At 34.6% G+C, this 24,914-nt stretch overlaps 1 protein-coding gene across 1 annotated transcript in view; it reads right to left on the bottom strand.

Moving 5' to 3' along the window:
* Positions 1 to 346: 346 nt before the first annotated feature.
* Positions 347 to 24,914, bottom strand: part of LOC138317086 (uncharacterized) — a 70,448-nt gene continuing 45,880 nt past the window's right edge. The window contains exon 3 of the mRNA XM_069258709.1: positions 347 to 4,033. Coding sequence (XP_069114810.1) covers positions 3,666 to 4,033 — 368 coding nt within the window. The 3' untranslated portion in view covers positions 347 to 3,665. The remainder of the gene's footprint in view (positions 4,034 to 24,914) is intronic.

Here is a 24,914-nt window from a genome sequence, read left to right as displayed (position 1 = left end):
ATGTTTGACCTGTCTGACAGTGTGATTCAGTGAGATAGAACTGTAAAGTTTACAACAGTTGTACCTTCACATGAAAACACATTATCAATGTACAACGGCCTTTAAAATCGTCCCAAACACAAATGCATGGTGCATATTGGGGACTGTTCTTAAATGGCTTACATTGTTATTTAAGACTGCAACCACCATAAAATATGTAATGGTTAATCAGGGGGAACTTGTAAGTTGAAACTAATAGTTTTGCAGTATTTTACCTTTACAAGGGCATAATATCAAAACTGAAATAATTAATAAAATGATAATCACGAAGAAGCATGACATCATCAAAGACAACTCCAACACCATCTGATATCGAGTATGATTTATTTCTTTTCATACAAACGGAATTGGTACGTACAATGTACTATGGTATATCATTAGATAAAGTACGAATGAAAAGCAATATTGATCAGATTTTTCGCTCTTTCTCATTTTTCAAGTATCCATACATTATATCTAAGATTCTCTCCAGTTATCCAGATATGAGGTGAGAAGAGTCGGACGGAAAATGGAATAGACATATAATGAATGAACTAAATTTTCTACGCATAAGTTACTGCAGGCTTGTAGCCAATATCTTCATAACTACAAGAGTAAAATATAACGAAAGTACATAGCTGTAGAACAAAAATAAAAATGAACTCTTTCACCACCTTGATCCTACCACCAGTCCGACAAATTCAAACAAGCAGGCAAGTTATTTCGGTTTCATATTGTTAATGTTTAAGATTACTATTCAACATGTCTCCCCCTTATCCTTAACTGCTTCAGATAAATTGTAAACTTGAGAAAATTAATACAAATTGAATGAGTCATTAGTTAATCATAAGACATTAGTAAATTATGCTTTGTCATATAAATATCGACACTTTCAAATGACAAACTGTCCCTGCAATTATTTCCAAAGACAATTAGATCATTATGATCCATTCCGAGCATTCTCAGAGAAGCACACCAAATCAATCAACCAATCATTTTCACGGAAACAAAATCACTTTCTTTAGAAACAAGCGTACTCAAATATTAAGTGATGTCATGTTAAACATTAATCCCAGCAATCCTCTTTGTGGGTAAAGTTATATTTACCAATCAACGTCACATTCATACGTATCAATCGAATAATATACAAATATTGGACCACATTCATCTAACGAAAAAAGCACTACCAACACTGGCGTATTACCCAACATATGAACCAAATTTGCAAACAACAAAAGCCGTGTTGTTTTGTTCATATACACACCAGATTAAACAGCATAAATACAAATATCACAAAGTAGGTAATTTATATTAAACAGAACGTCCACGCTTAAATACGATTGTACTGTAGGTAGAGTATGTACAGTTATCTGCCGATTTTCATGCGATAACGTATTCTTATAAATATGTTTTATATGATTAAATAAGAATATACGATTGACAGAAACAATAACAGAAATAGAAACCTAGTTTTCAACCATCACAATGTGCAATTATTTTCAAGGAAGGTACATTTTTTATACAACGATAACTGTTGCTTATCCACGCTTTTTTCGGACACATTTTAAACCACGGTAACTATCAGAAGCATTACATCATTTGTTGAAGCCATAAATGCTCAATTTGTTAAAAAATTCAAAGGTGTTCAGATGCTAGATCGTTTTTGTACTGTATAATTATATATAATGTCAATACACTTAGATGATGCTTATTATTACTTGCAGTCAAAACGTATGTTTTCTACTACTATCTATACTCGAAATGTAAAAAAAACTGTGTTCACTGCTATTTGACGTTAGGGTTGTTACAGGTGTTCCATGTTTTTACGTATTGCAATTTTTTTTCGAACACATCATAACGCATATAGTACTCGCGAGATTTACACACTTTAGATCAGCGTATGATGAAAACGTATACCAAATATTTATCAATAGGCATGAAAATAATAACAAAATCATTACGGGTCAGACTTGCTTACAATGCGCTTAAACACATAGTATAACACTTTTGACATTGAGATATTGCGAATATGATTAACATATCCATAGATTAATGTAAAATGCAAATAAACAAATAATATTTGTAACACAAGCAGTATAAAAGAGGATTGTTGATATCATCAACATATACATTTACGATATACTGGAACGTATTTATAACATTTCAACACATAATTTTTGCTGCACTATGATGATAAAGGCCGCATTTTACTACACAGTATATGGTTAAATAAAAATCATCAGATGAGTTCACGTAGAACGAAATCAATAACTGAACACAATTGAATTTTTTACAAAATTCAACAGTAATGTTCAACGTATATAAAACAGAGTACAACAAGTACATGAGCAATATGACCATTTCTGAAAAACATTTTTTAAAAAATAAAGGAAACAAAACGCCTTTAGATATGAAAAAATAATCGAAAACGAGTTGTGTCACAAACTCGTAAATAAATTTTAAAAATATGAATATCAGAGATTTTATCAAGTAGGAAAAGATTACATAAAAATAGCAACAATTCTATATAATAATGATAAATGCACATACTTATTATTTTCTCTAAATCATATTTTACTTAAAGGTACATATATACATGTACATGTATATTTGAATTTCACGTTAGCTCTAAATGTTATATAAACTTCAAGGATATTGATTCAAATATGTTTGACCTTGCCTCCAAATCTTTTTTTTCTTGTTGACTATGTAATAATGTTATAGAAAGAGAAACGAAATAAAATTAAATAAAGATTATATCAAGATAAGCTTTTGGGATAAGGTTGATTTGAATAATTGGTACTTGCTCTATATATACGATCCGGAATGTTATATTTATAGTAGGAGTCACATCCACATTACACCCATACATCATTTAGCACCATTTATTTTGTTTTGTTCCATTAACGAAACAACTCTCATCATAACAAATAACATGAAACACCTTGAACATCATTCGCTTATTCAATCACCATAGTACTGGAATGGACCCAAGCAGAAAAACATGTTCGTTCTGTGTTCGCCAGAGCGATGTTGACTTTATAGAACAGTTGTTTCCCTTTGTCTACTGCAATATCTACATTATACAAACTTAAATGTCTCCAGGTGAATTCGTGCCAGCTTTTTTTATTTTATCAAAAAGAGCCAAATGGTCAATTTTAGATTGACCTAGAAATGACCGGACATATTTGACCTTAATTTACATAAAGTTTACAGAAATTATTTACAATTAACGTCAGTTATTTTTATGTAAAATCATAATTTCATTTCATTTCATTTCTTGAAAAATTAGTCAGCATAATGCCAATATTTTTTTTAAATGTCAATATGATTCCAAAGCCTCAATTGAATTATCATAATCAAGATACTGTACATAGTAAAATTACTTTAGAATATTTGGATAATGTAATTAATACATTTTAACACTGCCGTTTCTAAATCCCGTTATTTTCGGTGTTAACCTTAAAAGAATTGGTTCACATAGAAACAATGAAGAAACACAGCCGTTAATTGTTTACAGTATGGAAAATATATCCACTGGTCTCAATCTTCTAAACATAAATAAAAGCTGCAGTATGCACACACTTATTTGAACATTCTCTTTGTTTTCTGGCGGGCGGAAACACATCTTACTTTACACATTCGCTCTACATCTCTGTCATTACATCTTCCATTTGAATTGTTGGTAAAGTATTCATAATAAGTGAACACGTAGGTAGCGCTGGTGCCGTGTGCATCCTTTGTAGATGACGTTTCTCTCGTGCGACCATGGTTACCGAGAGTTTCCTATTGTAGTTTTTATATATGACACTATCCTGCGGCCGCTTCACTACCTTGATAGATTCCAAGTTTTTTGGCGAGTGTCTATAGCGAGGTTCCACAGGTTGTAATATCCTTATACTGTCCCACTGTCTAACAAACAGTACCACAGCTACAATCCAAATCACCAACAGAATCAGGATTATGACGGCTTCCTCGGGATACAGTGGATTCCGAGCCACGCGCATGTAGTTCTCTGCAAAAGTGAAGCGAGATATTTTAGGATGATAACGAGGAAGAAAAAAGCTCGAAGACTTCATGCAATATGTAGTCTCGAAATCAACTGAATAAATTAAAAATTCTTCATAAACATATAAGGTGCATTCAAAGAAAAGGAACTTTTTTACAGTCCGCACTTTTGTTTTCAGAAATCGGATCCTGGTCAAAAATTATGTCAAGATAATATATATTTGTTAGATAGAACTGATAAGAAGGATGCAAGGAATTATGGAGCTCTCTAAAACATGAAGAATGGGATATGTTTGATATGCATGTATTACGCACATTTTCGGAGGGCAATTGTAGTTTGTTATTTTTGTTCTTTATACATGTATGAAAACAAGTGGATTGATTATGATATTTGTGAACTTAAAAAAATCTTCTACTGGAACAGAAGCCAATAATTAACATAACTAATAACCACTTAGACATTAAATGATTTAGGTTGTTATGTAGCGTTATTTGGTAAACAAAAAACAAAGAGGGATAAAACAATGCTTGATATTACTTTAAAGTGAATAGTCGGGCAAAGAAAACCAGTCTAAATGCGTACATTGGCCTTCCAAAAGTTCTCACATATTAATACGACGGCCAAGTTCTGCTTACGTTTCCCAGTTCTGACCATTAAAGTAAAGGAAAGTTGAAAGCATTGAAAGCGAGGCTGCTTGGAAATGTAACCACGGACATAGTCAGCCGGGAGGACATTTTAGGATTCCTATACTTTAAATTAATTTCTTCGTACGCAGACAGATTTTGGCGAGAGATTTTATTTTTCTATTTCATAAGAAATTATACTGGATACATTCACACCATTTTTACCGACTTTAGCCATCCTTGCCCGACTGTTTACTTTAACCTTCTAGTAACATATAATGTAAAATATGTATGACCGGAGGACCGCATATAGTATGAAATTTAATGAATTGCAATAAAGTACACAAAACAAATGTATGGGATTTGTAAATTATAGAAACCATAGCGAAGTCTTTGAATTATCATTTCCTCCCATTAGAAAGATGTCATATTAAATGACTGTCGACATAAAGCGACAAGAAACGATATTTACGGTACCGAACGATCCCAACTCTCACTATGTTATCACGACCTAGATAATGTCCTTTTTCATGACATACCAAGCCAAAAAACTCATAACATATCAAGCCAAAAAAGGTTATGTACAATATACGTGTAACCATGTGTTCCATCACATTAATATATCACGTTTTCAGTTTGTATTTCCTATATCATGTGTAGTGGAGTGATACATATTATTGGTAATGGGTTTAATTGCGGTTTCATTTGTATTATTGTTTGTCCACTTAGCACAGGTCAAACGACATGTTCTCGCCTTTCTGCGAGATTTATGCTTTCTTAATGTCACCTTTGATACAACTTTTTATTTGATCTTTAGGGTTGTTTAATGTGTTGATAAGCTTAGTGTCTCCATATAAAATCCAAAGCCATATATATACACATTGATATTGCCATCTGATACAGATTATAATTCAATATTACGAACCATCATATCATTATATTCAATATTATCTTTAAGAAATTGTAGAAAGATTATCATGTGGAAATCAAATTTTGCAAACACATGACCACATTTTACACCCTGCTTCTAAAACATTAATAACAAATGTTCCTATTGATGATCTTGTCGTATTTTAAACTAATCTGAGTCACTTGCCAAACGTAATTATATAGTTATGTATACCATTACACTACATCCACTGTTGGGGCTATGTATGTATATGCAAAGTTTTCATAAAACAAAATATACCCAATGTATTATGGGAAACTTATTATATAACAAATCATGTTTTTCCATAGAAACGTTGAGAATTAAACGTCTATTTATTAGTTGGATATTATATATGCGTATAGAATCCAAAGCAAACGGATTTTGCGAATTCCCAAAGAGCATCGCCAATAACTAAATAGTATTTTGATTATACAAATATGCGTTTTAAGTAAATGTTTTTCATGTATTGAATTCCACAGCGGTATAGAATTATCAAAAAATGTAGCATTTCCAACACTGTCATCGATAAAACTACATAGCTTAGCAACAGTGCATCGACAGATTTCATCTTAGCAACATAAATACAAGGTCACTATGATATTAAATACAGTTTATCTACAGATAATTAAAACACCTTACATGTCCGAAATGACGTCACAGATATTTTGTATGACGTCAATATCTATAAATAACAAATACATGCACATTCGGGTAAGATGGGTTTTGTAAATAGCTAACTTATTGTAGTGGGCAGCTACGCTTCTGTTTTACCAAATACGTTACTGAAATGTCTACTTATGTTGGTGCGAGTCTCCATCAATATCTTCTAAAGGTAGCGCGTGCTGTCACTTTCAATAACGAATTATATTAAACACTTTGTTAGCTTAAGACAGATCTCTGTTAATGTCCATTAAGTTGACAAGTCTTGTTAGCACTAGTTTTTGTTTATACAGCCTCCTCTGGTGGCGACAGACGTGGGTATATTGACTTTCACAGACTGGAATAGACAAACTGAAGAAGCTTTCATTTATAGTTTGTGTTTCTGTCTAATCATCCAATCTATAGCTTATCTAGCAAGCGATTTCAAATTCACGTCAAACAGCCATATTTCCAGTTCACCGATCTACTGCCAGATTCATTAAAACATTTAAACTTGTGTATTCTGTACGCTAAATTTTTAAACAACTTGAGATTTGTTTTTCTTTTCTCTAATCACATGGTGGTCCATGCTGCTGAATTGATGTACCGATATTTTCAACGGAACTAGGAAGAACTATAAAGCTGAACTACAAGCGATCGTCTTTCAGGAACGCGTAATGAAGATAGTGTCTATCAAAACATTTTAACTCTTGTTCTCCGAGGACGAGTTTTATCAATAAGTAGACAACAGATTTGTTTTGCTTTTATCTGATATGACAGTATAATCAGAAGAGTTAAAGAGTTCACTGATGTTGTTTCTAACTGAAATGACTTACGATCGCTGAGAAAATAATGATGATAACATTAACATCCATCATTTGACAGAAAAGAGAAATTCACCTTGATGATTGTGGAAAGGAACCAATTACGGCCCATATTTGATCTAGAAGAGACGCTAAACAACAATCAAATACCTGATTCAGTCTGTTATGATCATAATCATCTATAGCCACGTCCTCGTTAAAATATTGTTTAAACTGTTGTATTTCTTGTTCCTTAAAATCAATACATCCAGACGTATACTAATACAGTGATATCATCTTTATTTTGTTTTTGTAATGTGATGGAGTCTAGCGTACTACTACAGACACTTGCCGAACAATATATACAATATATTCATTCAAATACTCAAGTTGATAAACATTCACCGTATGAATAGTTATCATGATATGCTTCAAATTCATTTTTTAAAGTAGAAACATACACAAATACGCAATGTATCGCATTAGATAGTTGTTAGATATGACAGTATAATAGGTAATTCCGGACAGTTTACTTTATAATCCATCTTACAGAAGAAATTTGATTCTGAAAGCTTATTTGGTGGTGTTGACAGTGAGTGTATTATGTATCAGTGCCTGCTTTGTCTCCAGCTCCAGATAAAAGACACATCTATTAGCACGGAAAATGATGTCAATTAGCTTTTCCATTAAAAGTATCTCTCATAGGTCTTTAGCAACCATCATCATTACATCTAGTAACCATTCGACCATGCAAGTTATCAGGAGATCGGAATTAGTGCGATGATGCGTGATAGAAGGTAGGTGACTACGGACACATTACGTAACCATCGGTCGGCACACGAGCGTAATACAGAGGCTTAAGTACATTTACTGCCGATGCTCTTTTGTTTTCTGATATCGATCTGGCTGGAAATCAATCGCCTAGGTTTGCTCTTCTATTTACCGAGTTGACCTAAATATAAATATTCATGAGGAGGTTTCCGGGAGAATCAGATGCTGTTCAAATATTACTTACACAAAACACACAATATGACAAGCCTCTCGGCAATAGCGGTCTGTTTAGACAAATATTTAACCTGCTTTGAAGAAATATAAATATTACGAAAGTGGAAAGGTGCTGTATTGGGTCAAAATGATACATTGCCCGCGGTCAACACTATTTGGATGTGGTCCTTGAGATTCATACATATCACTGAACCTGATTAATTCTTACGTTATTATATACGCTCTTGTTTTTGCACGTGTTCGTTTAGCATTGTTGTCTATGGCTAGAAATCTATTGGTTTGTTTTGTCTAAGGCAAGGCCATCAGGCACAATAACCATGCTATAAAACTAATATAATATGAAAATAAACATAAAAATGTTGTGTGTTTCTGTAAACCCATTGGGTTTTGAAATCAGATCGATATAATTGACCTACCATTAACGAAAAATGAAATGAAAGTGAATACCGTTTTTGAAGTATTATAAAAAAGATTAACACCTTAGCACTTTTATAAAAATCACCCAAAATGCCATTTCAAGAATATCCTTTGAATATAAGTATATGGTATCGACATTTCGATGTGACTGATGTCAAAATTTATTAAAGTGAACCAAACTGCAAAAACTATAAATGACGTGTAAAAACAGAAATATCATGATTTATTTAGATAGATATTTTTTAGCCTGGCGATATTGTGTCCGCTGCTTAAAGTGCATCACCTACAAGTCGCGTGGTATTTTTATTTAGAGCCGTTGTTTTCACCATATGAGTTTTCTGTTGATGTCCAGTGCAAATGACCAGGGCAAGACTATTTTCTGATAACGACAAATAAAAATTCATGGATAGCCATATGGTGTCGTAACAAATGACCATAATTGTTGCCACTGACGTCCATGTATACGACATGGCATGTGCTTTATATCAATTAAAATATGCACAGTTGGATGATGTGCCGTTTAGGACATCTTAATTGGATTATCATTTCCTGAATAAATTATTTATATCCCACAAGTGGTGAATGTGACTGTGAATGATGAGCATGACATGTATTTTCTTGTCTGGTCATGAACACCTTTGCCTTCTGACTACACCGGTATTTATTAGAACAGAAAAAAAACTGATTCCAAAAAAATGAATCGTCATGTCATATATAACAATTGCTGTAATGTTTCAACAGTGTGAACACGTGCAGTTTACATCAGTTATTGACGGAACGGTTTTTGTACACGTGACTCCGAGGTCAACACCTGGTCAGTTCTGGCCATTTGACAGGACTGCAGACGGTAAACACGTACTGTCAAACTGTCCCCAGGGCCACATATCGCGTGACTGCACAACACGTGAAAGTCATGGTTACACCTTAAGTAACTACCACTTAATTGATACACATATTTTCCTACATACTGGTAATATAACCTTGTACATCCAAAGGTTAGTGTGTCAACATCGTAAAGGTGTTGTGTGCATACATATATCTAGCAGTTTATTCAATCAAACACTTTCCTCCAGAAAAAAATGCCTTATGTGGTGAAGGCTCCAACGCTTTGTCTTGCCAACTATTATAGAAATCATCGAACATCGGCACATTATTTCTATCGATTTAAATATGTTTTCCAAATTCATATATATGATTTTTTTTCAACAAAAAATAAAACATAATGTTCATATGCAAAAGATTATAGTATATCGGAAAATGAACAAAAGGGATATCTTTATGTCACGTCAAATCCTTCATTTCCGGAGTTGCTTTTGTCTTCAATTACTTAAACAGATAAGTCTAGATATCTGCATTAATGTAGTTGTATACAATGTTTATTTTAAAGGTAAAATGTATTACCTAAGCATAGTTTTTTTTATTCATTTGGTATTCAAAAACGTAATTGTTATGATAAAATATAAACAACTATTTAACGACACTTTTTATCAATTCTACAATATAGTACTAATAGTAACAGTTATTGTACAAAACACATTTTGACCTTACTTCTACGTACACATATTAACATGAGAGGAGAAAATGTAGCAGCAAAACCGAATTCGAACCCAGGACTGTAAGAGCAACTTGAGTCGTTCTAGATAAACATTCTTTACCACACTGGCAAGGGCCAGGGTTCGGCGTTCAAGACATCCGACCACTATGTGTAATGGCGGACGGGAAGCGAGTTTGAACTTTACACATACATTCACTTCGGTGGGCTTTTCTGGCATATCACAGTAAAACCAACTAATCTTATTTCTATTAAAACTGGTTTGTGTCCGAAATATGTGCAAATTTTAATGTACTCTTAGACTGAATTGTCCCTTTAAAATATAAATTGATGCTATATAAAGTTTGTTTCTGAGGATAATGGGGTAAATTCAAGCTGGGACTGTGCATGCATCTATCACTTTAGAAGTTTAGATATAAACATAGAGATAAAAACACATATCTATATGTTACCAATCGTTTTCAACACTCAAAGTAGTCTTTTGATTTAGACCATACTTGTTACGGCGTTTTCATCATTTCATGAAAAAATCTAAGCAGAGTTTAAGTTGATATAGAAAACTAAACTGACCATATACTAAATAAAATTGAAATTTTACCGTTTGATTCATTGATCAGAATAAGCAATTTTTATTTTGGTTTCCATTTACTGGAGAATTTTTTCCAGAGATGAAACAAAACTTTGCTTTTCCTCCAGATTGCCAGAGGAAACATTTTACATTTGCCTTGGTAGTCTTCCCAAGCAGCATTGTAATGCTGAAGGATTTCTTTGCGCCCATTTCATGATGATTAGAATATACATATAAAAACAAGAGGCCTAAAGGGCCTTAACGGTCATCTGACTACCTTGGTAACAGTAAGATTAATTATATATGGTGTCACTTTGTCAGGACCATGTCAGGATCATTTTCAATTTCTTTCAACAAATTTTATTTCAAATAAGAGGCCAAATGGCCTTAACAAATAAGAAATTAATTAGATATAGTGTCATGGTAGCCATCTTCGATTTGGGATCAACCAGAGGTGTAACAATACTTTGTTGGGACCATGTCAGGATAATTTCATGCACGTTTAAGCCAAATCGCACCGATGGAACTTGAGAAGAAGTTCAAAATGTGTTTTCAAAATGGTGGCTGTGGCGGCCATCTTAGATTTCTGATCGATCCCAAAAATAACAACACCTTGTCGGGACCATGTCAGGATAATTTCATGCAAGTTTCAGCTAAATCGCACCGGTAGAACTTGAGAAGAAGTTCAAAATGTGTTTTCAAGATGGCGGCTGTGGAGGCCATCTTGGATTTTGGATTGACCCGAAATATAACAACACTTGGTCGGGACAATGTCAGGATCATTTCATGCAAGTTTCAGCTAAATCGCACTTGTAGAACTTGAGAAGAAGTTCAAAATGTGTTTTCAAGATGGCGGCTGTGACGGCCATCTTGGATTTCGGATCGACCCGAAAAATAACAGCACATTGACGGGACCATGTCAGGATCACTTCATGCAAGTTTTAGCTAAATCGCACTTAAAGAACTTGAGACGAAGTTCAAAATGTGTTTTCAAGATGGCGGCTGTGGCAGCCATCTTGGATTTCGCATTTGGCCGAAAAATAACAACACTTGGTCGGGACCATGTCAGGGTCATTTCATGCAAGTTTCAGCTAAATCGCACTTGTAGAACTTGAGAAAAAGTTCAAAATGTGTTTTCAAGATGGCGGCCATCTTGGATTTCGGATTGACCCGAAAGATAACAACACTTGGTCGGGACCATATCAGGATCATTTCATGCAAGTTTCAGCTAAATCGCACTTGTAGAAGTTGAGAAGAAGTTCAAAATGTGTTTTCAAGATAGCGGCTTTGGCCGGCCATCTTGGATTTTGGATCGACCCGAAAAATAACAACACTTGGTCGGCACCATGTCAGGATCATTTCACGCAAGTTTCAGTTAAATCGCACCGGTAGAACTTGAGAAGAAGTTCAAAATGTGAAAAGTTTACGCACGGCGCCCGGCGCACGGCTGACGACGACGGACGAAACATGACGACTATAGGTCATCCTGACCCTTTGGGTCAGATGACCTAAAAAAGAAGAATGTGAGTTTACCTGGGTGAATGAAAAGTCTAACAATGAAATATATCAAATACAAAGTGGGGGGTTGTTCCATTTTATCATTTTCACGGACAGTTACTAAATCTGATGCATTTAACCTTAATGTCTTGCTAATCAGCAGTCATCTGTGATTCAAAAGACTAAAAAAAGATTTATTTAAACATCAAGTAAGAATATTCGTATATATGATTAGAGTAAAATATACAATTTTTAGATTTTTTTATCATGAACTGCTTCGTAGTTCATTCAATTTGTTTCAAGAGCAACTCAATTCATCACCCCATGAAATCGACCAAAGCAAGATTCAATCCTTAAATAAACAAACACAAATATGTTTTAGTGCTTGTAGTTTTTTCCAGTTCAGAACGTAACCACTACCATAGTAACCTAGACGATTGCCCTGTATTGTACTTCGGGCACGAAACTTGGCTGTCAATCACAACAAACATGTGACGGCTTTATATCGTTTTCTTTGGTGATAATAAAGCTGACACCAGAAGGGTCGATGTAAGTAAATCAGGTGTGTTTTCGGTAGATTTTCGTGTCTATGATAATGAATATAGACAAAGGTAAACTGTCCAAAACTGACAGAAGCGATCTTTCATAAGGACAACGACGCGACGTCATTTACAAAACAAACGATAGAAAAAAATATTCTGTTGTTGTTAGACACGATATCAACAACGGTTTTTGTTAAAGGATATCTTTCACGAGATACGGGGGATGCTCACTGAACATAGATTGTTGATGAGTAAGTATCATTAATAAATAATCAAATTTACTCTCCGTGAGTTGTACAAAACATTATCAAAGGAATGGCAAGATAATACGAACCTATCGTAGCCATTCGGCGCGTTATCCCATTGCATTTGTGAGACCCTTGGGAGAGATATCGGCAGGCCGACTCTCGTCAACGGAGGACAGTTTAAATGCCAATATTCCTCCATGTGTCGATAAATTATTTTTTTGTCAGCAGACACAACCACGCACCTAACACTGAAATTGTTTACGTGAAGATTAGTCTACATTTTATAAATTGATAACAAATTAAAGAACATTGCAAAAATGCGGTAGTTTTTTTATTCACATGTAGTGTTCATTGTTCAACGAAAGGCGACATACACCATGTCATCTTAGATGTAAAATCCTAATCGTAACAAATGCTCAAGGTCGTTTGATATTTTATTCCGAAAAATATTGGATAATAATCGGGGTATGGTAACGCTTAGGTGTAACTGCATTGTCATCATGGTAAAAGATTTAAAAGACATTGAATTCCTGTTAACTTGGACTCGATATCATATAAGTTATTCTTGTTTAGCGGCCAAACTTTGATTTAATACTTTTCTGGAAAATGCAATTATAGCACGCCAAAGTACTTGTAATAATAGAGGCATGTTATTGGTGTAGATATCTCAAGTAGTTTCGGGATAGTCACATAACTTGTGAAATTGAAATTTAGAAGTGTTAGTTTACATGCATTGCATAATTGTAAGCAATATCATTTATATTTGTAATATGTAAGTAAATATTACCATGGCAACTTCTACGCAATATGCACAGAGTTTGCAATATTCTGGGGATATGGTGTTACCAGAAGCCTTATGAATTTATAAATGTCAGTATTATTGCAATATCGCGTGAATGCCGTCGTTAAATGTCATTGTGTTCCACGCCGTGTGACAGTAGGTTGTGTTTTTGCAATATATTAGCGACGCAAGATCAAACATGTCAAATAAAAAAAATGTATTACATCGTTGTGAGATGACTCATATCAACAGACATACAGGGATTTGTATTCTTAATTATAACCTATCGGAGAACTTTTTTTCTACGAATACTGTGACATAGTATAGTACTGAATTTTGAAAAAAATATGCAAACGTTAAAGTCCTACATTATCCCCTAGATAAAAGGCCTATATGCTACTAAATCACATTGAATGAATTTCTAGCAAATGTAAAAAGCACGCATTTTCGATTTTCTTTTACAAGTTTTTGATTATCAATCATCAGAATACAGAAACCATATTGGACGCTGGGGGCTGGTTTATGGGTTGTCAGTATAATGTAAACAGGTTATGCAGCAGTAACAAGGTCCTCAGTATCAGATCACATCCCCTTGCCCCGACATCGAATACAGGCACAGGAAAGGTATACAATCCCTTCATGACATATAAACCAAAACCGACACTAGATGGCAGGTATTGATACATATCTCAAAGTTGAACGATAATGTGTTTTGCTTAAAGTGTTATAATTATATAAATACTACCTGCATTAGAGGGTGACAGTGCCTAGTGTCACTCCTCAGAATATCACTGTCACCCGAGGCGAGGGTGACAGTGATATTCCGAGGGGTTACACTAGACACTGTCACCCTCTAATGCAGGTAGTATTTATTTTATTATACCAAAAGTCTAGGAACAAAACTAGTTTTCAAGTATTTACAATCTATTGAAACATTTAAACTGATTCATATGTTCCCAACAAAAGTAGGGTCATGACCCAACGTTGCTACGCCATCGACTATTTATCACGTAATAATAGAATCGCCGCGCGTGCTAACATTATACACTGGTAATGATAATGCTAGAAAGCATGGTTATTGAGTCCATGTCAGTGCAAAATGTAAGTATAAGATTATATTTCGAGGCATTTCTCATCCAATATGTTTAACGTCCTATTGTAACAACTAATATCATTTAAGGACGGCTTCCCCAGTATTTCGTATGCGTGAACATAGTTATGCTATGGGAGACTGTGGTATATGCGTGCTACTAAAGACACCGAATAGCACACCCTGTCTGGTCACATTATACTGAAAATGGGCAAACCAGTCGCCCCACTCCCTTCAAGCTGAACGCTAAGCAGGAGTATGCACTATTTATATCATTTAAATACTGTCTATTCTTTGTGCTTCTGTCCTAAATACGTCGAATTACTTTTTTGCATTTTGAAAAACTATGATATGGCATTGTAGTTTCTAATGATAGCGGAAACTCCTGTCTACTCTAATGTGTTACCTAACTGAAACATACTGCTAAATACCGAAAATCGCACTATACTCAGTACATGATACTGTTTACAGGCACACAAATTGCTTTGCTCTCTGGGAAATTTCGCACAAACAGAAACAACGGTCATGCGAAGTGTACCTCTTACTTCATCAAACGATCGCCTCCATACAAACCTGATGTGTAAGTATAGAGCATCTAATGTAATGTTTTCCTTATATAAATAAAATCACTGGCCTCATCAGAGGCACAACACATATCAGGACTCAAACCTGTCTAAGCGGTTTATTTACATATTAATACCGCTGTTGTTTATTCAATTATTTGATATTGAATGTTAGTAACGACGAAGCAAGTTTTGTTGACACCGTATCATAGGTAAAGATATGTTAACTGATTTGAAATTGAATCGACGGGTATACCGCAGTCTCTAATAACACACTCCATGCACTTCATACAAGCAGGGCACTACATACATGGAATGCCGTCCTAACATGACCCTGGCTGTTAATAAGACGTAAATTTAATCAAACAAATAAGAATTGTGATGCCGTACCTCTTCAGTACCTCTACACCACACCCGATAATGGAACGCCTCTCGGGTCTGATCAAAATGTTTGATGTTCAAACATACAGTATATTCTGTACCAGGTTAGATATTGGCAGTCTTAGCGGAGACAAAAAGGACCCTTGTGTGATTTCCCGGCGGAAATCAAATCTGAAGGGTTTCAGACAGAGCTGGAAAATAACATGCTTTTTTAGTGCTGATTACAATACGGAAATAATGGAAAAGAGGATCAAACTGGAATATAGAGAATTAAATGGCGGCGGTCGACCACGTGATGATGAGGCTCCCAGGGGTTTGGCGTAAAGAGATAGTCATCAGGTATATTCCCATTTAAAAGGCACGCCAGAAGACAACATGCATGCAGTAGTGCTAAGCAAACAACAGGTAGAGTGATGTATGTCGAATTCTGATATCAGTACATGTGTACTGGATATGATAGTAGCATAATGAAAATTCAAGACCTGACCAATGGCATTGAGGAATCAAACCAGCAACGATTCATCACTCAAACCATCATACCGATATAAAACCATCATACTTAACTAGTGTATTTCAAATAGATCACAATAAACTTTGATTTATGATAAAAACAACAAGTCTTAGATCTAATTTACACTAAGGAATGACTCATATTCATGTGTGTATATACACATTACTCATAACATCACCTGACGAATTGTCACATACTAACTACACGTTGGCATCTTTCAAGACATGAGAACATGTTCTAATTCCTATTTTTACCTAGTGGGATTCCCCGACAACGGCGGAATGACACGAGATACATATATCATTCACTGCTGTAATGTGTGCAATATATATAGTAACAATGTGACAAAATGGAATATACGAAATGTAAATATAACCATACGTTATTAATATTTCCCGTCCTCTGAGGATACTGTAGAGAAATCCAGCTTATGATATTATTTTAGAAACTAACATGTGTTGTTCATTATGAAGCACTTCCTGCCCGAATCATTTTCATTACCACTAAACACATTGTAACTCCACAACTTGAAGCAGTGACAGGTATTTGAAAATATGGTATTGGTCGAGTGGTGAAGTTGTCTGGCATTTTACCAGTCTACTTTTATATATCAAATGGGTCAGTAAAATTCAGTAAACCGATTAGAATTAAGGCTGGTCAAGAAGCGACCTGTGCTGATCAACAATTCTTTTACGACTATGATAATTTTCCTTTCAAGTTATAAGACAGAGTTTATGAAATGACGATAGCAAATATAAATCGCCATGCATATTAGGAGGTAAACCGGATGATGTTACTTTATATTAAGGGAATGTTACAAAGCCTTGAGGACCAAGGTGACAAATCTGGGAAGGATGGAAGAACATTTACGTTCTTGGATGATAACTCATCTGTGTGTACACTTTTATGCAATAAATGTCTATCGACCTAGCCAGCCAAATATCCAATAAGAAATCTTTAGGGACACCATATTTAATTGAATGTCTATGAATTATTTTCTGTACTGTCTGCGAACGATCTGCCAAACTTTTAATATCAATCGTCTTCCGCTGATTGATTCAACGTGAGAGAATGAACTATCAATGGACCATAAGCACCATACAGTATACACTGTAGATATATTAAAGGTTTATTTCTGAAGAGTGGTTCAATAGGAGACTATTAACCGACATCACAATGTGATCAGGTCGCCATACCGATGCATCAGTTCAATATCACACCAGATTCTTGTGTTGACAGGATATATTTATTGTTAAGTTTCTATTGGAGTTAAAGTTTAAGAAACCTTAAAAATGGATTCATATATACGAGTGTCTAAACGCCTCTTCTAGTTTGATGCCTTAGCTCCCATAAGTAGTTATATATGTAAAACATCCAGATGACACCTACGTTTAAGGCACCAGGCACGTCAGAGAAATGACAAATTCTTGTTCAGCTGCATTTCAGCAATTATCAAAGAAAAGCAACTTTGTTGTTGTTCGCCTTACCTTTTAGAGCCACTTTTGAATCTACATTTGTGTGAACAAATCTTTCCTTGAACATAGGGGTTTTTTTTTACTTTAAAAGTTTGATTCAGAAACTGAAAATTAATTCCTGCGGGACACGTAGAAGAAAAATTAACTTTTAGGATTGTTGATTTTGTTGTTTTTAAAATGTTAGATTGAATCTATAATTTGTCTATTTCTCTCGCCTGAGTACATGACGATAATCATTTTAACTAATACAGCCATGACAACGGTGCTCTATCATTACTAGATATGCAAAACAAACTGGACACTTATCTTGCTCATCACAATCGCAAAGTCCACTCGTTACATTATCAAACTCGGTGCCGCAAAACAAAGAAACGAGATGACATTTTCTAAAATTCATAGCACAACTGCCAATTAATAATTCACACAGGAAGCTATTGATAAGGTAGATCAAGCTTTTGATGAAATAGGTCATCGGATTAGTAAGTGTTGAAGTCGCTTAGAGAGGACAATCACTATACTGTTTATACTGATGCAAAGATGAAAGAAATAATTTGGCCTTATTGTTGAGTGGTCAGTATGCCATTGTCATTACACAGTTAATGATGCTTAACGAACCGTGATCTTCTGAAGAGTGTTGAGTAGGTTTAATGTACAAAGAGCCTAACAACCAGTATAAAGGTAGATTATTAAGTATTGATCCAATATGTTTCCTCCCTTTCGTCGTACTCAGGAGAAGCCGTCATTTTCAAACTGTATTTGGGCAATTCTTCAGAGTAAGCAATTTGTCTTTTTAACAAACTAATAAATAAGATATCATGACCAGTGATAATTATGAAGTAAGTCTATTATACGATTGCATGAATGTATTTTTATATATGTGCATATACTATACCACGTGCATAACACATTTCTGTCACTTTATACGAAGTTACGATTTTGTATCACCTTCTCCATAGAAGATCGAAGAGAAAATTCAATAATAAGTCCATTTTGCATGCAGGATACTAAATTATTTACTAAACGACTTTATTATCTTTAAGTTTTAATATACGTCACTAATTGATCAAATGCTTCGTAGACGCTTAAGCAAACACAGACCAAAACTAGAACAAAACACAAACATTACAGTCAAACTATTGTAGACAGAATAACAAACACTATAATAATGGTAAACAGGTAGTCAATACATTGTACAAACAATATAAAGTCCTACTTTGAAGCTTACATCGATAAGGGGGAATATAACAAACAACAAATAAAGTAAAACACAAGAAGAAAGGGATCCTTTATGTATATTGTGTTTTAACGTTCAATAACGAACAATGAAAACATAACAGTAAAAAGAAATATGCATACAATCTAAACAGTTTGTAAATAACAAGCATGTAAATACACACTACGATATGGATTAAGCATTGGGTTTGATTATAAAAAATGGCTTTATACAAACACATAGGGAAACCTAGATAGTCATTGCATATGGATTAAGAGAGCGGTTGCACATGAGACACAGCTGTTTTCTATAAAAGTACATTAAGTCTGACCGACTATTTACATTATAAGAAAATGGCGAGGAATGGTAGGGGATGCCATACAAGATATTTACGCAGCTACTGAAACGAGTTTTTAGTATTATTTTCGTTGAAGGCGTTGATAAAGAACAAACGGCTGTGCTAAAAGAATTAAGTTTTCGTACAGTTTGATTGGGGATCATATTTCAAGCCGATTATATCTAGCTTTGTGCTATTTTTGTGATTTCTTTCATATTAGTTTTCGTTTTAAATAAAACATCGATTTAGAGTAAAATAAATAAATGTCATTATGTCCTACGTCCAAGCATTTTCCCGGATTAATATGAAAATAACATCTGAAGTAAGACACATGCGGCATTAGACGAACCACAAGGTATAACAAGACTCGTGCAATAGGTCTGGGCTCATTTCACCAAGGCTATGAGATTAAATAATCGCTTAAATGAAGTTTTAATGGAGCGTTGACTGCTGATCATCAGAAAAAATGGTTCTGTCTGCCGCATTCGCTGTCAAATTAAGGCATTTACTTTTCAATCTGTCTTCATATTTTGAAGCACAAATCTATTGACCGAGATAAAGTAAAATGTCGCAAGAACGCACATGAAACCTAGGAAGCCATGAATTAATCCTAATGCGATTGAAAGTGAAGTTGGCATGTATGACCGTGGTGATATGTCGCCTCAAATGTAAAATGCTAAATGATGCTTAAACATTTCACTACAGCAACATCAGTCTTGGTAAGGAGGGCATTTGCCACAATCGAAGGAATCAACTAGAAGTCTCAATCTGGAATCACAAATATGAATGTCGTAAACAGATCATCAACGTCGGATACAGGCACTCTGGCAACTCCTTAAAGTGTTGGTAGTGGTCAACTGTCTTAAGAAAACATTAAGGAGGGATTCAACATTAATCCAGAGGACAGCTTATAACGTAAAGTGATATATCAGATACACATAATGTATCCCTGACATGTATCGATGTGGTAACTACGAATGTGTCATATATCCTATAAAGTAAGCTATCTATAGAATAAATACCGACATCTATGTTACAACATGGACAGCGGTTAAAACTGGATAGTATTTTGTTACGATAAATAACATGTACATAATGTGCACATTGTTTTCAAAATTGATTTTGTTCGACGTTCTTATTTTCTCTAAATACGTGGTCTTGTTTTGTTGTCGCTATCAATTCAAAATATAACTAAATCTGGATTTCTACTCAGATTTCAAGAAATTTTGACTGAACCTGGATAAAACTTGATTTTGCATGCAAGAGAATAGAATGGAATGCGAATTTCTTCAGAATGCATATTGTTCAGCATTTTGCGTGGCTAATTGCTTTGCATTGACGTCCTATTAACAGCCTGTGTCATTAAAGGGATGCGGCGGAATTGAGACAAGGTGGGAAGTTAATTATGAGAAAAAGCATGCCAACTGCCCCAAATGCAACAAAGATATACACTGATTATCTACTATTATGCTATTATGTAAATCTGCTTAGTTGTATTTAACCACTCGGTCATTGTGGTACCTTGCTGAAAGTACAAGCGATTTTGAGATTAAGTTGAGGTTTCATTGTGATAGCGATAATCGTATTTCTAACTAAACTCTCGTCCTATGCAGATCGCAGTACAGTAGCTGGGACGACATACAATCACATGGGGAATGGGAGATAACAAAACAAAAATATAATATTACGAATACTGTTCGCGAATAATACATCCAGCAAAACAGAATTCGATAACATCAATACATATAATATTTGTACATGATGTGTGCATACCGGAGATTAAAGGCGATAACTAGTTCTAGGCCTTTCAGTACGCCAGACATGTAGGTCGAAATTTAATTAGACTCGACAAAGCTCTGCAGACTCATCATTTGATCAACTTTAGCCGGCTTTCCCGAAATAACTTTACTGCTATTTCTGTGTCAGTCCACCGCCGCGTGATATGTACCTGTACATGCAACAAGGTAAGGTAAATCAGCGGTAAGGGGTATTATTCCGTAATTCATAACTGACGTCATATCTGACAATGTTGGTTACTTTGTTTTCATATGTCTGTGTACAAAACTATAATTATGTTGATTATCCACCTTTTGCTTGCCTTTTGTCGAGACTAATCTAAGTGTTCAAGCACTATCCATCTACCTCTGCTTATCTCGACTACACGCAATGTCTGGGCAGTTGCCATATTATGACCGTTCACTTATGGTTTTCCCGGAAACGAAGTATTTCAAACCAAAATCAAAGCAACACGTAATCGTGTCACTTTTCGGTATATTTCAAGAAAGATTTAGTTAATTATCAATTGACTTCTTAAAATTATCAACAATATTTCAGTGAGTACATTATTAACCAACATTCTTTCGCATGCTATTTACTTTTGCGAATTTTGCGATCAGATTTAAGGTTATCTCCGCAAATGTTTATCTTCACTAACTTGTTTTGAAAAGGAACTAGCGAAAATAAGGCGCTACAGAAAGTGCAATATACGTTTCCTGTGTTTTGATGAAAGAATATTTCAGGCTATGTTCACGTAACATTATATAAACGTGTTTGCTCTGGACAAACACATATGTAGAAAAGTGAGAGCAATAATAGATCGATAGCATAGGTTGTAATATCTTTTCCCATTAACTATTCTGTCAATTTAAGGACGAACAAACTATGTATAACAAAGACTAGACAGGTATTGAACTTTTACGACACAAGTATGAAATGAAAATAATAACATTTCCGAGTGCAATTTTTAGCGATCTGATCTGTGTACTGCGTTTTGTACCCAAATTAAAACAGAAAAATTGCTATCTTTAGATATCAATAATTTTTGCATACTTGATGGTAGTTTTCAAAGCGCTTAATAAAATCATTCATTTGAGATGTATTCCCGAGTATGTATCCTCAGGTTTCGTTCTCAACAAACATAATGTTAACTGCACACAAGTTTATAAACAAAACACTTGAAACACTCTGTCTAAGCTCCTTAAATAGCGATTCAATTTAAACTTATTTGTAGATAAAAATATCACGCCCCTGGGAAATTATATCTAAGATCGCACTTTATGGTCCATACCAGGGCTTAGCATGTATTAATTGTTGAGTGCCCTGTCGCTATGTCAATTGTATGAGGAAAAATCTTATTCCTCAATGTTCCCGTGCCCGTCGGCATATAGAAATAATATTGTCTTGTATTCATCTGATCAGATCTCAAATTATTCTAACACATTAACTGATATTAATGAATAAGCCAGAGGCATTGATACGAAATTTGCTTTCTATACCGTTACACAAACACTTATGGATAATTGTTACCGTAATATGGTGTACGTTTCACACATAGCATATTGTCGAAAAAGGCGACTAAATGGTATCTGTTCTTTTCTTCCTAAATGGCTTCCTTTCTGACATATCCCCATCCTCGATTTCTCAGTGATCACTTTCATTGTCGTCATATCCACCGCTAGAATATGTCATAACAACCCTGAAAGCAGTTTAGGAAAAATAAATGGCCCATCACATGCCTTCAAAGACTTCCTTTGAAGAATATACAGAGAGCGTCGCCTAACTGCAAAGCCACACAGCCAACCTCAGTGTAACGTTGTCTATTGTCGCATACAGAGCCGTCATGTTTGTTATAGCATATTCCAGCGGTAACAGTGAACATAAGACTTGGAATATCAATGATGAAATCTCTCATGATACTGCCGCCTTACTGTGTATACCTCGGGTTGGCCATTTAGCATTCGAGATGTACATCGAACTGCCGTTTATTTAACGCATTTGATGCGGCTCTGATATATATTTATAATGAAATAATGAAATATAGAAATAATGAACAAAATTATAATCCATCCGAATTCTTATTGTGAGAAATCGAAAATAGTATTTAATTTATAAATAAAGGAACACAAGCGCAACACACCGCGTACAGAGTAGACCGACTTAAATGACGCATTTTAATGGAAGCAGACATTTTTTAAAATCTATTTTTTACCTGTCCAAACCGAATATAACTTGATTATTACTTTTTCTTGCCTGTGATCTGTCATGATTTCGATGATTCTTGTCTATCATTCAGAGTGTGATGACAATGTAAAACTTTAAAGCTATATGTGCCGTATTTTTCATAGTCACCAATCAAGAAGAGCTTTTAATATGTTATTCAACTCCAAAAGTTACCAACATTTTGAGAATTACAATCTTACTTTCAATGTATAGGTTTTAATTTTACAACTACAAAAAAGAGCTGAAAATGAATTTTGGCAGTACCGCCAAAAATCATTATATTAACATCTTCGGTGTAGTGAAATGAATACATACATGAAGCCATATTGTTGTCCCCAATTTCATTGTACATTTTTACAGTATTATTAGTAATTGTAAAGTAATTTCTGAAGGTACGTTTCCATCTAAACATGTATAAGGCATAAAAAACAAGAATTTCACAGTGCATAACCTATTTGTTCTAACCAACGTTTATAAGGCATTTTATATGTTTGTCTTTCCATTTGAGTCATTTTCACAGCTCTATTCGTTAAAACTTATGGTTTTAAATAGATAATTGAAGAAAAAATAACATGTCCAAATTTTCGGCCAGTTACGGCACATATAACTTTAACTATTGATATGAAATAGGAAAGGTAACGCATGATTAATTCATTCTGTCTGAACACTCGACACATACCACATATTGTTGTGACATTGTTATTTTGTGTAAACAGTAGATCCGTGACAGACAGACGACTAGGATAACATTGCAGATTTAAATTTTATTAGATACAATGTAGGTAATATTATTAGGTTGTCTACGGTCTTCATATGATAGACAAACGGGATACACGTGATGTAATTATCCCCGTGGTTTTACCCTTATAAAGCATAATCATTTCGCCTTGTTTGTTCCATCTTAAGTTAGCAATCAACACGAGCACGAATTCCAGAGACATCACAATATCCTGTGAAATAACACAGATGTACATGTTGTGTAACAAAGAAGATAGAACATTAATCAAACAAGTATCAGAGACCCCATTTATCTTCATCTAGCAATGTCCTAGCGAATTTTTCAACGATAAAACTTGACATTTTTCCCGAGAAGTTGATGGATTTGTTACTTCCTAACACTTAAGTTCAAACACAGGATCGCATGCACTCCTCAAATGAAAAATTGTACTAGGTCCAAATTTGGAACAAAGAACTTAAGGATTAAATAACTGGATATACGATAGACAATATTCATTACATCGTTCATTACAATATATATAGGTGCCGCGTAGTGGTGTAATAGACCTCAAAATGTAATATTGTGTAGTGGAATTATCTTACGGATCGTGAAGTAATACACAGGCCATTAAAGATGATTCAGTGATGGTAAGGACTTTCAATGCATTTTGAGTCGAAATAATTCAATTCGTTACAAACATATACCGAACTGACAACTATGCATAGTGTTTTAATTTGTATGTGAAGCATTTGTTCCGATAAACCCCATATGCTATCCGTTACATGACACTCAGTTCTGTTCTAAAATCCGAAATAATATGATCCTCTTGTCAGAGAGGTCGTAATCTACTTAGCCGTGCGTGTATGTTTTATAATGTACTTCTTTCATGTGACAGGGTGGTGAACTAAGTATTTCACATCTATCAAATGTTACACGTTAGTTGTCTGTGATGTATGGGCTACATCGTATGTTATTTCAAAACTTCTTCGGTCGT

This window comes from Argopecten irradians, chromosome 1 (genome assembly GCF_041381155.1).
Source record: "Argopecten irradians isolate NY chromosome 1, Ai_NY, whole genome shotgun sequence".
Classification (NCBI taxonomy): domain Eukaryota; kingdom Metazoa; phylum Mollusca; class Bivalvia; order Pectinida; family Pectinidae; genus Argopecten; species Argopecten irradians.
Note: the sequence above shows the minus strand (reverse complement) of the source record. Positions and strands in the feature narration are given on the sequence as shown.